This window comes from Fukomys damarensis, unplaced genomic scaffold (genome assembly GCF_012274545.1).
Source record: "Fukomys damarensis isolate Sample0158 unplaced genomic scaffold, DMR_v1.0_HiC HiC_scaffold_25, whole genome shotgun sequence".
Classification (NCBI taxonomy): Eukaryota; Metazoa; Chordata; class Mammalia; order Rodentia; family Bathyergidae; genus Fukomys; species Fukomys damarensis.
This window is the reverse complement of record NW_022900937.1, coordinates 23,756,164-23,769,618: the sequence shown is the minus strand read 5'-3', so window position 1 is coordinate 23,769,618 and position 13,455 is coordinate 23,756,164. Positions and strand designations below refer to the sequence as shown.

At 39.9% G+C, this 13,455-nt stretch overlaps 1 protein-coding gene and 1 pseudogene across 3 annotated transcripts in view; one reads left to right on the top strand and one right to left on the bottom strand.

Annotated features, from left to right (window-relative positions):
* Positions 1-13,455, top strand: part of Edc3 (enhancer of mRNA decapping 3) — a 47,201-nt gene that overhangs the window by 8,426 nt on the left and 25,320 nt on the right. For all 3 annotated transcript variants that reach the window (XM_010626661.3, XM_010626666.3, XM_010626670.3), the window contains exons 2-3: positions 1,201-1,411; positions 3,778-4,097. In XM_010626661.3, the coding sequence (XP_010624963.1) occupies positions 1,248-1,411; positions 3,778-4,097 (484 nt within the window). In that variant the 5' untranslated portion in view covers positions 1,201-1,247. The remainder of the gene's footprint in view (positions 1-1,200; positions 1,412-3,777; positions 4,098-13,455) is intronic.
* LOC104864658 lies at positions 5,685-6,775 on the bottom strand (annotated as a pseudogene).

Here is a 13,455-nt window from a genome sequence, read left to right as displayed (position 1 = left end):
GTTACACAGGCTGGCCTTGAACTTGTAGTCCTGCCCTAGCTTCCTGAGTTGCTAGGATTACAGGTGTCCACCACTGTGCCAGGCTTCAATTTCAAATTTAATTCTCTTGTGGACAGAGAATATACTCTGATTTTGGTCATTTGAAATTTATTCACTCTTGTTTAAGGGCCACTGTATGTTAGTGAACATTTTCTGTGCACTATAAAAGAATGTGTATTGTGCATTTGTTAGGTATCATGTTCTATATGTTTTCAGTTAACTTTTTGGTTCAAAATTTATCATTATTAGGGCCAGGGATTTAGCTCAGTGGTTCTGCCACCTGCTTCATAAGCACAAGGACCTGAGTTCAATCCCCAGTACCAAAAATAAAACCAAAATTTATCATTAACATTATTTATTGGTTACATATTCTCTTTGAAAGCATTGAGCTACATTCTCAGTCATTTCTGTTTTTGTTTGTTTTGTTTTGTTTTTTGTTTTGTTTGAGACAGGGTCTCACTATGTAGTTGAGACTGCCCTGGAACTCACTATGTAGCCCAGGCTGGTCTCAAACTCACAGCGATCCTCCTGCCTCAGCCTCCAGAGTGCTGGGATTACAGGCATGTGCCACAACACCCAGCTTCTGTTTTGTTTTTTTTTGAAACAGGATCTCACTATGTAGTTGAGACTGACCTGGAACTCACTGTGTAGCCCAGGCTGGTCTTGAACTCACTCCTGCCTCAGCCTCACGAGTGCTGGGATTACAGGCATGTGCCATCATGCCTGGCCATTACTGTTTTTTTTATGAGACAGGATCTTGCTAAATCATATAGGCTCGTATTGAACTTGTGATACACCTGCCTCAGCTTCCCAAGTAGTGGCCATGCCCGATTGGTCGATGTTACCTTACATTCAGGTTAAAGAGTTACAGAATCTTTGTTTTAAGTAATATTGCTCATTAATATGTGTGTTCACAAGAAAGTTTTTTTTTTTTTTTTTTTTTTTTTTTTTTTTTTTTTTGGTACTGGGGTTTGAACTCTGGACCTTGTGCTTGCCAGGCAGGCAGCGGCACCACTGAGCTAAATCCTCGGCCCTTGAGAAAGATTTTTTAATGTTTTATTACATCAGTTAAGGTTGTGACAGAGTATGTATTATTAAGCAACACATGGTACAGAACCTGACATTTTCTGAGTTCAATTATAGATGTGTCTGTTTTTCAAGGTGCCCTGTGTGGTTCTGCTTTTTGACGGTAGTCCCACGTCTGAAACATGGCTACGGATTGGCTGGGCAGTATTGTGTCCATCAACTGTGGAGACAGCTTGGGTGTCTACCAAGGAAGAGTGTCAGCGGTGGACCAGGTCAGCCAGACCATTTCCCTCACCCGGCCTTTCCACAATGGAGTGAAGTGTCTTGTGCCTGAAGTCACCTTCAGGTGAGAGTCCTGACTCCTCAGTGGTGCTTGAACCAGGGTCTGATTCTCTGGGATGAGGCTGCTTTTGAGTATAGTCTTGTTGATTGTAAGATTTTTGCAGTCTTCAATCTTAAACCAGAGCAGCAGGGTTGTAATTAGCTTTCAGCTAATCACTCAGGGTTTGTAAAACCTGTTTGTTTTCATGTTGTACTGAGGATTGAACCCAAGGATGCTTTACCACTGAACTATACCCCTGCCCCATTTTAAAAATTTTAAAGATAAGATCTTGTTAACTTGCCAGGATGACAGGCATGTACCACTATACCTCATTGTGATTTAAGTTTAGCATAAGCTTTCGCCTATAATTTTCATTTTCTTCCTCAGTTCTGTTTTATTTGTACTTTCACACATTGAAAGTCCTTATTTTTTCACCTGTGTAAATGTGTCTTTGTAGATTTGTACATATTGTAATTTATCCCTAGAAACACACTGTAGCCAATAGCTAAAGTCCTTAGTTTGAGACCTTAGTATCTGTCAGTTGATGTCAAATTCACTTTTTTTCTTGTAGTACTGGGGATAGAACTCAGGAGCGCTGTTCCACTAGGATATTTCCCTACCCCTTTTTAATTTTTCAGACAACATCTCACTGTGTTGCCCATGCTGGGCTTGAACTAGCAGTCCACCTACCTGAGAATAGTTGTGATTCCAGGTGTGTGTCACTGCATTCAGTAGACAGCCTCCTATGCTAACATACATAAAGAAAGGCTGTCAGGCAGGAGCTGCTTTGATGGTTATGAGTGGTTCCTTCCCTGCACATGCACTGTAACCTTTCTGTGGGTGTACTCCTTCTTATTGCTGACCTACTCTGCAGTCTTTAGATGTATTCCTGTGTCCATGGGTGCTTTAAATACTGTCTCTTTCTACCTCCTTTGATACTTCCTCCATCTCTTGTTTCTTCAGTCTTTGTATTGTCTTTCTGCATTCTAACATTCCCTGGCCTCCCTCATGCTTTTGCATTAGGTGTGGCTCCCATCTTGCTTCTGCACTAGGTATGGCTGTTATTCCCTTATCTTTGTGCCTGCAGATCCTGTCGAACCAAAACAGTCCACTTCTGTGGCTTCATTCTCTAGCCTCTCCTTATATTTTTTCTAACTTTATCATCTTTCTGAATTAGCTCAGTTTCTTTTGGTACCGGGTATCGAACTTGGGTCCTTGTACTTGTGAGGCAGGTGGCAGAACCACTGAGCTAAATCCCCAGCCCTTGAATTAGCTCAGTTTCATGTGTACTTTCTCATACATAATGTGACCTTACATTTTTATCTTCAATTTAGGCCTATTGTCTGACCTCTGTATGCTTTTATTTTCTACTGGTAATTTCCAGTTGGGTACGCTACAAGACATCTTAAATTCAAGGTTTTCCGATTTCTTCTTCCAGAGGTTTACCCATTATTGGTAACTTTACCCAAGTTTGGAGTTTAGGAGTCATAATAAGCTTCTTTCTCCTTAGTCCTCATTTCAGTTAATCACTATATCCTGTGTATTCAGGATGTCCCTTGGTATATCCTCCCTTCTCTCTTTGGGTTGTCATTGGCCTCGTTTGTCTCTTCCTGCTTCTTGCTGGGTCTGCTGAATGGTGCCCCCTGCTTCTAGTTTCTCCACCTTTCCTATTGACACAAGAAAAATCCATCATGCCCAGGGTCTGCCCCCTGGTTACCTCCAGACCCTCACTTTCTGGTGGCCCTTTACAAGAATCCTTCCCTTCATAATGCCATAGCATTTCCCCTTCCTCACATTTTCATGTTTTTCTAGGCTCAGAACCTCTGCCAGTAATTGCCCTTCTTCCTGCTGTCCTCTACTTGGCCAGCTCTTGTACCCCTCATCCTCACCTCAGACTTAGCTGATGTGTTACATCTACCAAACTAGGTTAGGTATTTTATTTTTAGACTCTCTAGGACCTTATGCTGACATTTCTTGTGGCCCTTAAGACTTGATTGATTATGTAGTTGTGTTTTCCACTAACCAGACTGTGAGTTTCTTATTGACGCATACTGATTTTTATCTCTGTATATCCTGTTCTTAGCACGAGGCCTTTCCCCTAAAGTATGTACTCTCCTCATTCCTGTTGAGTGATAGGTAAATAAATGAATGAAAAAGCCATCATCGATTCTGGAAGTCTTAAGGTGATAATGTAGCTTTGTTATTAACAGTAGTCTCTTTAAGACCATACTATGTAAGTTGAATGTTAGTGACTAAGTCCACTCTTTAAATGCTCCACCACCTGCCTTAAATTTTGCCTCTCCTAAGTCACTGAAATGCAATTCTACAAATCCTCATTTCATCTTTTTTATTAGTACAATTTTAAGACCTGGACTCTTTGTGTATTTCAGGGCAGGTGATATCACAGAACTAAAAATACTGGAGATACCAGGTCCTGGAGACAACCACCATTTTGGAGATCCTCATCAGACAGAATTAGGTCCCTCTGCTGTTGGGTGCCAAGTGGGTATCAGTCAGAATGGCACAGGCAAGTTGGTCAAGAAGCTGACTTCTTCTAGCAGTGCCCCTCAGAACATCCCTAAGAGGACAGATGTGAAGAGCCAGGATGTTGCCGTTTCTCCCCAGCAGCAGCAGTGCTCCAAGAGCTATGTGGACAGGCACATGGAGCCCTTGAGTCAGTCCAAAGGCTTCCGTCGTCGGCATAACTCCTGTAAGTAGTCAAGGTACTATTTCAGGGCTCTGAGCTCTCACCTACTGTTGCTCTTTAAATGCAACCTTTATTACTCTGATAGAAAGGATGCTGGCAGAACTTCACAGGAGTATAACATGGTGTTCTCATTCCAGGGCTAGGCCGTTAAGATGTCAGGGGAAAGAAAATGAGCTAGTAGAGATGCACGCAAGCTTCCTGCCCAGTCGTGTTACTTTCCTTCCTTTTGAAAAGTCCATGATTTTCACAGTTAAGAAACTCATGTTTTTAAAATCTGGTCACTGATGAGTGGTGTCTAAGTTGAACCTGCTTTTGGACTATTCCAGGCCTCGTACATGCTAGGCAAGTGCTCTGCCACTGGGCTGTGCTTCCACCACCACCCCCCTTTGGTGCTGGGGATCAAACTTGGGTCCTTGAGCTTGCAAAGTAGGCAGGAGAACCACTGAACTAAATCCCTGGCTCCATCCCTTTTGTTTTTAAGATAGGGCCTATGTAGTCTAGGCTGGTCTTGAACTAGTGGTGACCCTTCTGCCTCAGCCTCCCAAGTGCTGAGTTTTGTTTTAAACTTGGGCACAGGGGTGTACTAGGTTGGCTTAGGCTGGCCTTGAACTCTTGATCCTCTGCCTCCGCCTCCTGAGGGTGAGAATGATAGGCATATGCCACTGGTTCATTCCAGGGATTCTGGAGTACTTCTTTTTGCTATTTGGCCCTGAGGAGACTGGTGTAGCTATCTCTGTGGTCTTGCATTTTCTGATAGATTGACCTTTTTTGTTTTGAGACAAGGTTTTGCTTTGTAGTTCAGGCTGGCCTTGAACTCATTCTGTAGGCTAGGCTGGCCTCAGCTCTTGATCCTTCTGCCTCAGCCTCCTGAGTGTTGGGACTCAGGCATGCGTCATTCTGCTCAGCTGACAATTTATTTTAAGTTTTCTGTGTTTCTATCCCTGCTGGGCACATCAAGGAGAACGTGTCCCAGGGTGTATTGCTTCTCAGTTTTGTATGACCATAGTGGACTATTGAATGTCATTTGCCAATTCTAGAATCATAGTTAATTCACTAGATTTTTTTTTTTTTTTTTTTTTTTTTTTTTTTTTTTTGGTGCCTGGGATCGAACTTGGGCCCTTGCACTTGTAAGGCATGTGGTAGAATCACTGAGCCAAATCCCCAGCCCCTGTGTTACATTCTTTAACATGTTCATTTTTTTTAAGTAAATAGTACAGAAACATACTAGGTTATTTAAAAAAATATTTTGATTCTTTTGCTTTGAATAGCAACAAAGCCCTTATCCCAAGTTTGAATTTTCAGAAAGGTTTCTGGTATAAGTTATAGGGGCCTGCTTTCTTCTTACCTTCAAATGGAAGGAACCTAGTTTTCATGAGGACTCGCAGGTTGCCCAGGAAATTTATTGTTTGAGTCATTGCTCCAAAGAGGGAGAAAGGGGCACTTGCTTCCTGCATCTGTGTTCTCCAATGAGAAATAGTCATTGCTGAGATTGTGTTCCTCTCTGAAAACCTCAGAGGCGTGTGTGAACATATAGATTACCCAGTGGTGCTGAAGCACCAGTGGACAAGCAGGTCTCAGTTATCATCCAGACATGCTGGATAATTGCCAGCTATCAGGCAAAGTCTGTGCTGGGCTTGACCAAACTCTGTGACCTCGCTTGGCTCATTTGAAAGCTGAGCTGCATTATGTAGTAATAGATTCCTGCCGGGCCACATAATATTCCTGGTACCATTAATACATCAGTGGAGACTTTGCTTTGAAATGCCTCTTTCTATCTAGGTTTTCACACATCTGCTGAGTATGGCTTTGAAGAATTTTTTCCACTTCAAAGTTCTTACTGACAAAAAGAAGAGCATAGCTATAGCCCATTTATCCATACAGTACTGCATTTGGAGCACAAGGATCAATCCTGTGTAGGTGAATTAGACATGTAATACAATTCTCTGCCTGCTTCTCGTTGTGCATTTTGTGATACAGCACAGCAGCCACTGCTGGGGGCCTACAGCCCCATACAGGAAAGCAATGAAATTCTTGTTCCAACATTTAGGCTTTGCTAAAATTTGCATAATAATGTGCTGTCTGTAGCTAAGCAGAGTCCCCAAACACATCATAGAGATGTAAGCACAACACAGCAATACCTCCCCAGCCAGTGTAACTGGTGCTATCCTTAAGGTCGCTGACTCTGGGCCTCTCTCCATTTGTGTAAGGAGACCTTGAGTCTTTTTGGTCAAGGGCTATGAAAACACAGGAGTTAGTCTCCCAGCAGAATCAAAGTAGCTTTTAGTGAGGGAATTGTCATAACTGGCATAAGGACTCAAGATGGCCTTTTGAGCCAGGACACCAGAAGCCAGCTGGAATGAAGGGAACTGTTCTGCACCCCATGTACCCAGCCTGAGAGTTAAAGCAAAGGCTAATGTTGCAGACTGTAATCTTCCTGTGCCTGGACCTCATGCCAGGCAGTGTTGTAAAATCTACAGTAATGTTGTGATAATAAATCATAACATACTCACAACTGTTATGTTCCTTAAATGAACATGACTGTTCCTTTGAAAAAATTACTTCTAAGTAAGAAACTATTCTAACTTTGATTTAAGGTTTTTGTGCCCAGAGATAGTGGTAGAATAGACTAGGGATTTATTTTTTAATTTAAAAAAGTTTTTATTGGTACGTTTGCAGTACATGATTACGTTCACTAGGGTAGACTAGGAATTTTAAATGCATATTGACTAACTCGTAAAGTTATATGCTAGAGCCTTGCCATGACATTCCCATCTGAGAGCAGAATTTAAAGTGAGAGAGGTCTCTCTGGAACCTCCATTCCAGAATTTATTGTAGAAAACTCTACATGCTTCTTGCCAGGTTTTTTTTTTTTCTCCTCAGTGGCCCCAGTTTCACTGTAGTGAAGTTTTGTTGTTGTTTTTCACTTTTTTTTTTCTTTTTGAAAACAAAACATTTATTGGTATGTTTTTAGAAATACACAATGATAACATGTAATTTATAACTGTATGTGATATATCTTGCTTATTTTTTTCCCATTCCCCCTTTCCTTCAACCTCTCTTCCTTTCCTTATTTACAAAGCTTTGTTTCTGTTTTTTCTTCTATTCTCTTTTTCTTGTCCTTTCTTTCCTTCCTTCCTTTCCTTTCCCTTGTTCCCCTTCTCAGTTCAACATTTTCCTCCCATTTCCTAATATTTATTATACATTTTGGTCCTTATTTATACTTTCAATTTCTCACACCTGAGAAATAATGCAGTATTTAAATGTGTGTTTAATTTATTTCACTTAAGAATATGGTCTCAAGTTTCATCCATTTAGCTAGAAATGTCTCAAACTTATCCTTCCTTATGGCAGAGTAGTATTCCATTGTAGTAAAAAAAAAAACCCCACATTTCTTTATCCATTCTTCACTTGATGGGCATTTGGGCTGTTTCCAAGATTTAACTATTACACACTCTGCCACTATAGTCATGGGTTTGCATATGTTGCTGTGGTTTGATGCTTTTAAATTCTTTCAGAAAGATACCAAGAAGGGGAATAGCTGAGTCAAGTAGAACCTCTAGTTTTAGTTCTTTGAGGAATCTACACATTCATTTCCATGGTGGTTGCATCTCTCTGCACTCCAACCAACAGTGAGTGGAGCAGGGTTCCTTTTTCCCCACAGCCCCTCCAGTATTTGTTATTGGTTGATTTCTTCATAACAGCTGTTCTTTCTGGTGTGAGATGGAATCTCAGCCCTTTTTAAATTTGGGTCTCTCTAATGACCAGTGATGTTGAACATTTTTTCGTATATTTCTGTGACATTTTTACTTCTTCATCTGAGAAATGTCTGTCTATTTCATATGCCTATTTTTGGATTGGTCTGGGGTTTGATTTTTTGAGTTCTTTTTTGTCTGAGGAATAGCTGCCAAAATTTTTTCCCCACACTGTGGGTTATCTCTTCACTATGTTGGTGGTTTCTCTTGTTGTACAGAAGCTTTTTAGTAAGATAAGATCCCAGTTGTTGATTCTTTGTAATAATTCCTGTGAGATGAGGGTTTTTTCGTAAAGTCTTACCAGTGTCTTTGAGAATTCAACCTATTCTGTCTTCCAGCGGATTAAGTGTTTCTGTTTTAATATTTAGATCTTCAGTCCGTTTTGATTTTAGGTTAGTGCCTGGTGAAAGATACAGGTCTAGTTTCAATCTTGGACATGTAGAAAGCCAGTTTTTCCAGCACCATTTATTCAAGAAGCTGTCTTCCAGTGAAGGTGTTTGGCTTCTTTGTCAAAGACAAGGTGGCTGAGTGTTTCTGGAGTTGTTTCTGCATTTTCCAATTTGTTCTGTTGATTCTTGGGTCTTTTTTTTTTTTTTTTTTTTTTTTTTTTTTTTTTTTTCTTTGATCCCACATTTTTTTTTTTTGCTAGTGCACTGCTGGTTTTATCACAGGAGCTTTGTAGTATAATTTGAGGTCAGGAATTATGATTCCCCCTGCCTTGCTTTTGTTGACTAGAATTGCTTTTGCTATTCCAGGTCTCTCTGGGTTCCAAACAAATTTTAGGATTGTTTTTTCTAATTCTGTGAGATAATGTTGTTGGAATTTTGATTGGAATTATATTAAATCTGTGTAACAGTTTTGGAAGTACGGCGAGCTTTGTAGTATAATTTGAGGTCAGGAATTATGATTCCCCCTGCCTTGCTTTTGTTGACTAGAATTGCTTTTGCTATTCCAGGTCTCTCTGGGTTCCAAACAAATTTTAGGATTGTTTTTTCTAATTCTGTGAGATAATGTTGTTGGAATTTTGATTGGAATTATATTAAATCTGTGTAACAGTTTTGGAAGTACGGCCATTTTCACTACATTAGTTCTTCTTACCAAGACCAAGGGATATCATCCATTTTCTGATATCCTCTTTGATCTCCTTTTGCAAAGTACTGTAGTTTTCAGTGTAGAGGTTTTTTATTTCCTTCATTAGAGTGATTCCTAGGTATTTTAGTTTTGGGGGTGCTGTTGTGAAAAGTGTTTTTTTACCTAATTTCTCTCTCATTGAGTTTGTTATTCATGTACAGCAATGCTATTGATTTTTGAGTATTGACTTTGTGTCTAGCTATGCTACTGAATTTGATTATTAAATCTAGAAGTCTTTTGGTAGAGGTTTCGGGGCCTTCTATGTAGAGTATATCATCTCAAATAATGATAATTTAACTTCTTCCTTTTCTATCCTTATTCCTTTTATTTCTTTTGTATAATTGCTCTGGCTAATGTTTCTAGAAAAAAATATATATTACATGCATATGTATATATTTTATATATGTGTGTGTATATATGTGCATATATGTATTTTTTGTTTGGTTGGTTTTTTGAGACAGGGTCTCACTTTGTAGTTGAGACTTACCTGAAACTCACTGTGTAGCCCAAGCTGGTCTCGAACTACAGCGATCCTCCTGCCTCAGCCTCCTGAGTGCTGGGATTATAGGTGTGCACCACCACACCCATGTATATATTTTATATATGTGTGTGTATATATATTTTTTTCTTTTTTCTTTTTTCTTTTTTCTTTCTTTTTTTTTTTTTTTTTTTGTTTTTTTATTTTTTTTTTTTTTTTTTTTTTTTTTTTTTCTTTCTTTTTTTTTTTTTTTTTGGTACCAAGGATCAAACTCGGGACCTTGTACTTGCAAGGCAGGTGCTGCACCACTGGGCTAAATCCCTGGCCCCTTCCAGAACTATATTGAACAAGAGTAGTGACAGTGGACATCCTTGCCTTGTTTCTGAGTTTACAGTAAAAGCTTTCGGTTTTTGTCTATTTAGTACAATGTTGACTATTGATTTGTTATAGGTAGCTTTTATCAGATTGAGATAAAGACCATCTATTCCAATTTTCTGTAGGGTTTTTATCATGAATAGGTGTTGGACCTTGTCACATGCTTTTTTATCTGTGGAGACGATCATATGGTTTTTGTCCTTGGCTCTCTTAATATGATATATTACATTTATTGATTTGCATATGTTGAACCACCCCTGCATCCCTGGGATGAATCCTACTTGGTCATGATGAATTACCTTCTTAATGATTTGCTCCATTCTGTTTTCCAGTATCTTATTGGGGATTTTTGCATCTATGTTCATTAGGGAGATTGGCCAGTAGTTCTCTTTTTTTGGTTAGATCCTTTTTTGGTTTTGGTATCAGGGTAATTGTTGCTTCCAGGAGTAAGTTTGGGAGTATTGCTTCTTTTTCAATTTCATTAAAGAGTTTGAGAGGTAGTAGTAATAGGTCTTTTCTGAATTTATTTTATTTTATTTTATTTTTTTATTTTTTTGGTACCGGGGATTGAACTCCGGTCCTTGCGTTTGCAAGGCAGGCCACCGAACCGCTGAGCTAAATCCCTGGCCCCCTGAATTTCTTTTAGAATTTAGCAGTGAATCTGTCAGGGCCAGGGCTTTTCTTTTTTGGTAGGTTTTTAATTACATCTTCAGTTTCATTGACTGTTACTGGTTTATATAGAATTTTTATATCTTCTTGATTCAGCTTTGGTAATTCATATGTATCTAGCATTCTGTCCATTTCTTAGCAGTATGCATTTAAGATTAATTCATGTCTTTTTTGTGCCTGATAGCTCATTGATTTTTTTATTGCTAAATAATACCCCATCGTATGGCTGTTATCAGTTTATCTACTCATCAGTGTTGAGTCATCTTACTGCTTCTTGCTTCTGGTAGTTAGGAATAAATCTGCACTTGTTTGTAGGTATTTGCGTGGACAGAGATTTCAGATAAATTTTACAAATAAATAGCTAAGAGAACAATAGATGGATGTTATAGTAAGAATGTTGATTTGGATATTTTCCCCATTACTAACACTTACAGTGACTCTTCAAAGTACTATATGCTGTTGACTAGAAAACAAGCAATTTGGTTGACACTAATTGTGTCACTTTATTGTATTAACAAGTGGGCTCACTGAAACACTTACTCTATGTGATGCTTAGTTTTTTTTACTTGGTCAGTTCCTTTTCCCAGGATTGTAAGCTGTACACAATAATATAAGGAGATCATGGAGAATTAAAAGGTTACTGTCTTTCAGGGAACTTCTTTTTTATTTTATTTTTTTTGAGACAGGGTCTTGCTATGTAGTTCAAGATGGCTTTGAACTCACTATGTAGCCCATGCTGGCCCCATACTTGCAGGATTTTTCCTGCCTCAGCATCCCAAGTGCTGAGATTTCAGGTGTGCACTATCACACCTGGCCCAGGGAACTTATTTTCTGGTACCAGGGATCCAAGACAGGGCCTTGCAATTGCGAGGCAGGCGGCAGAACCACTGAGCTAAATCCCCAGCCCTGGGAACTTCTTTAGAATCTAGGTTAGTGTGAAAAATATCTGTGGCCCCAGAATTTGATGATGAGTTGTGGCTCAGAATTAGTTTCTGATAGAAGGTTCATTTATGTTCATTTATCTGTTCATTGAGCCCCACAAGATGAGTAGAAATGTCTGCCTTAGGATTTTCTTTGATATTTGTCCTCTCATGTTAAGGCTAGTAGATGAATAAAATTGTAGGAATATAATCTTTCCTCAGTCTGCCTTTTATGTTTGTGTGGGTTGGTGGGGAGTATTAGGGATTGAACCCAGGGCCCTCACACTGAGCTACACCCCAGCCCTTTTTATTTTTATTTTGAGACAGGCTCCTACTTAGTTTCTGAATTACGCAAGTTAGGCTCAAACTTGTAATTCTCCTCCCTCCAGAATGCTGGATGATGGATATATGCCACCATGCTTAGCTCAGTTCTCTCAGTTTAAGTGTTCTTTTAAGGTTAGCAGTGAGGTGGTGAGCAATTTATTGGTCTTAGTTGCCTAATCCAACACTGATGATAGATTTAGCACAAGCAAGTTTTAATCTTTTCCCTCAGATTGGGGTGGGGATGGGTTCAATAGTGGTTACATATATGACTGCAACATCAGTGCCAGGGTGCAGCAGGAAGCTGTTAAAAGCTTGTTAAGGACATAGGTCTTTGCATAGGTACAAATCATGTTTGTTAAGTCCATGTCAGAGCTAAAAATGCTGACTATTACAGGGACAGAGGAAAGGCACTTCCCTTTGAAATCACAGTCTGTGCACTTGAGGGACCATTGGCCAAATACATGAATACAAATGTAACTGAGTTAAGGCTTTTTTGCCTGTAGAATATGAAAGTAGTTGGCTGGTCTTCAGCTCATTTGTATATAGGCAGAGGTAGTTCTTTAGGTATGACCTTGTCTCAACTTGGCATTGGTCACTTGGTTGGTCCCATCCCATGCCATCCCATCCCTTGCCCCTCCTTCCTTATGCTCCTGTTTTCTCTCCCTCTTTCTCCCTACCCTCTGAAGGTAGAAATTAGGAAGTGGATTTGAGCCTTGTAAACTGAAAGATGTCATATGTTATTGGTTTGTTTTTGTTTTTGTGAGATAGGGTCTCCCTTTGCAGTTCAGGTCCCTATGCAGTTCAGGCTGGCCTGGAACTCACTATGTAGCATAGGCTGGCCTTGAACTTGTGGTGATCCTCCTTCCTTAGCCTCCCAAGTGCTGGGATTGCAAGCCTGCGCCACTATACCCAGCGGTGTCATGTATTACTGCTGTTGGGCTTAATGGTCTATTGAGTATAACAGTCATTCCATTATCTGAATCCAGAAGTTAAGTTTTGCCAAGTTTTCACAGGCTTGCTGAAGTCCTCCTGACATCTTAGCACCTTGGCTGTGCTTTATATGACTAACAGACTGAAAACGGAGGACCTAGAATTTGGGCGATAAACAAAAGGTTCCAACTATTCGCAGGCACCTTTTACTGGAGTCTGTTGAGACTGGTGCTAAAATTATTGCAGTTTGACCATCAGGTAACCTTTAGCGTGCTAAGTATAGGACAAAGTTCCCCTTTATAATATGTGTGTGACAAAAACCAATAAATAAGTGGCACAGAGGGTTACACAACAATGGGTTATTACAAGATGTCCTTGCCAAAGGGCCTCTGTGCCAACAGCTGGCAGAAAAATGGCACGGGAAGGTGCCAACCACCAGTCTTAAAAAGTTCTGGACCCTTGGAATTGGAAGGTTAAAAAAAATGTCTGGGAAGCAGTTTGTCTTTTCCACTGGAAATGCTTTACTTTCCAGTGGCTAAATGCCTGCTCACTTAATACAGAGTGGACACTTTGAGCTGAGTTAGTCAAGTACTAAGTCAGCTTAATTCATCTAGGACTTCCTAACATTTGTGTTAAAATATGAGTAAAGGAGGGAACGGGGATTTGGCTCAGTGGTTCCGCCACCTGCCTTGCAAGTGCAAGGGCCAGAGTTCAAACCCCGGTACCAAAAAAAATATATATATATGAGTAAAGGAGCATTTCTGCTTTGCCTGCCCACAGAT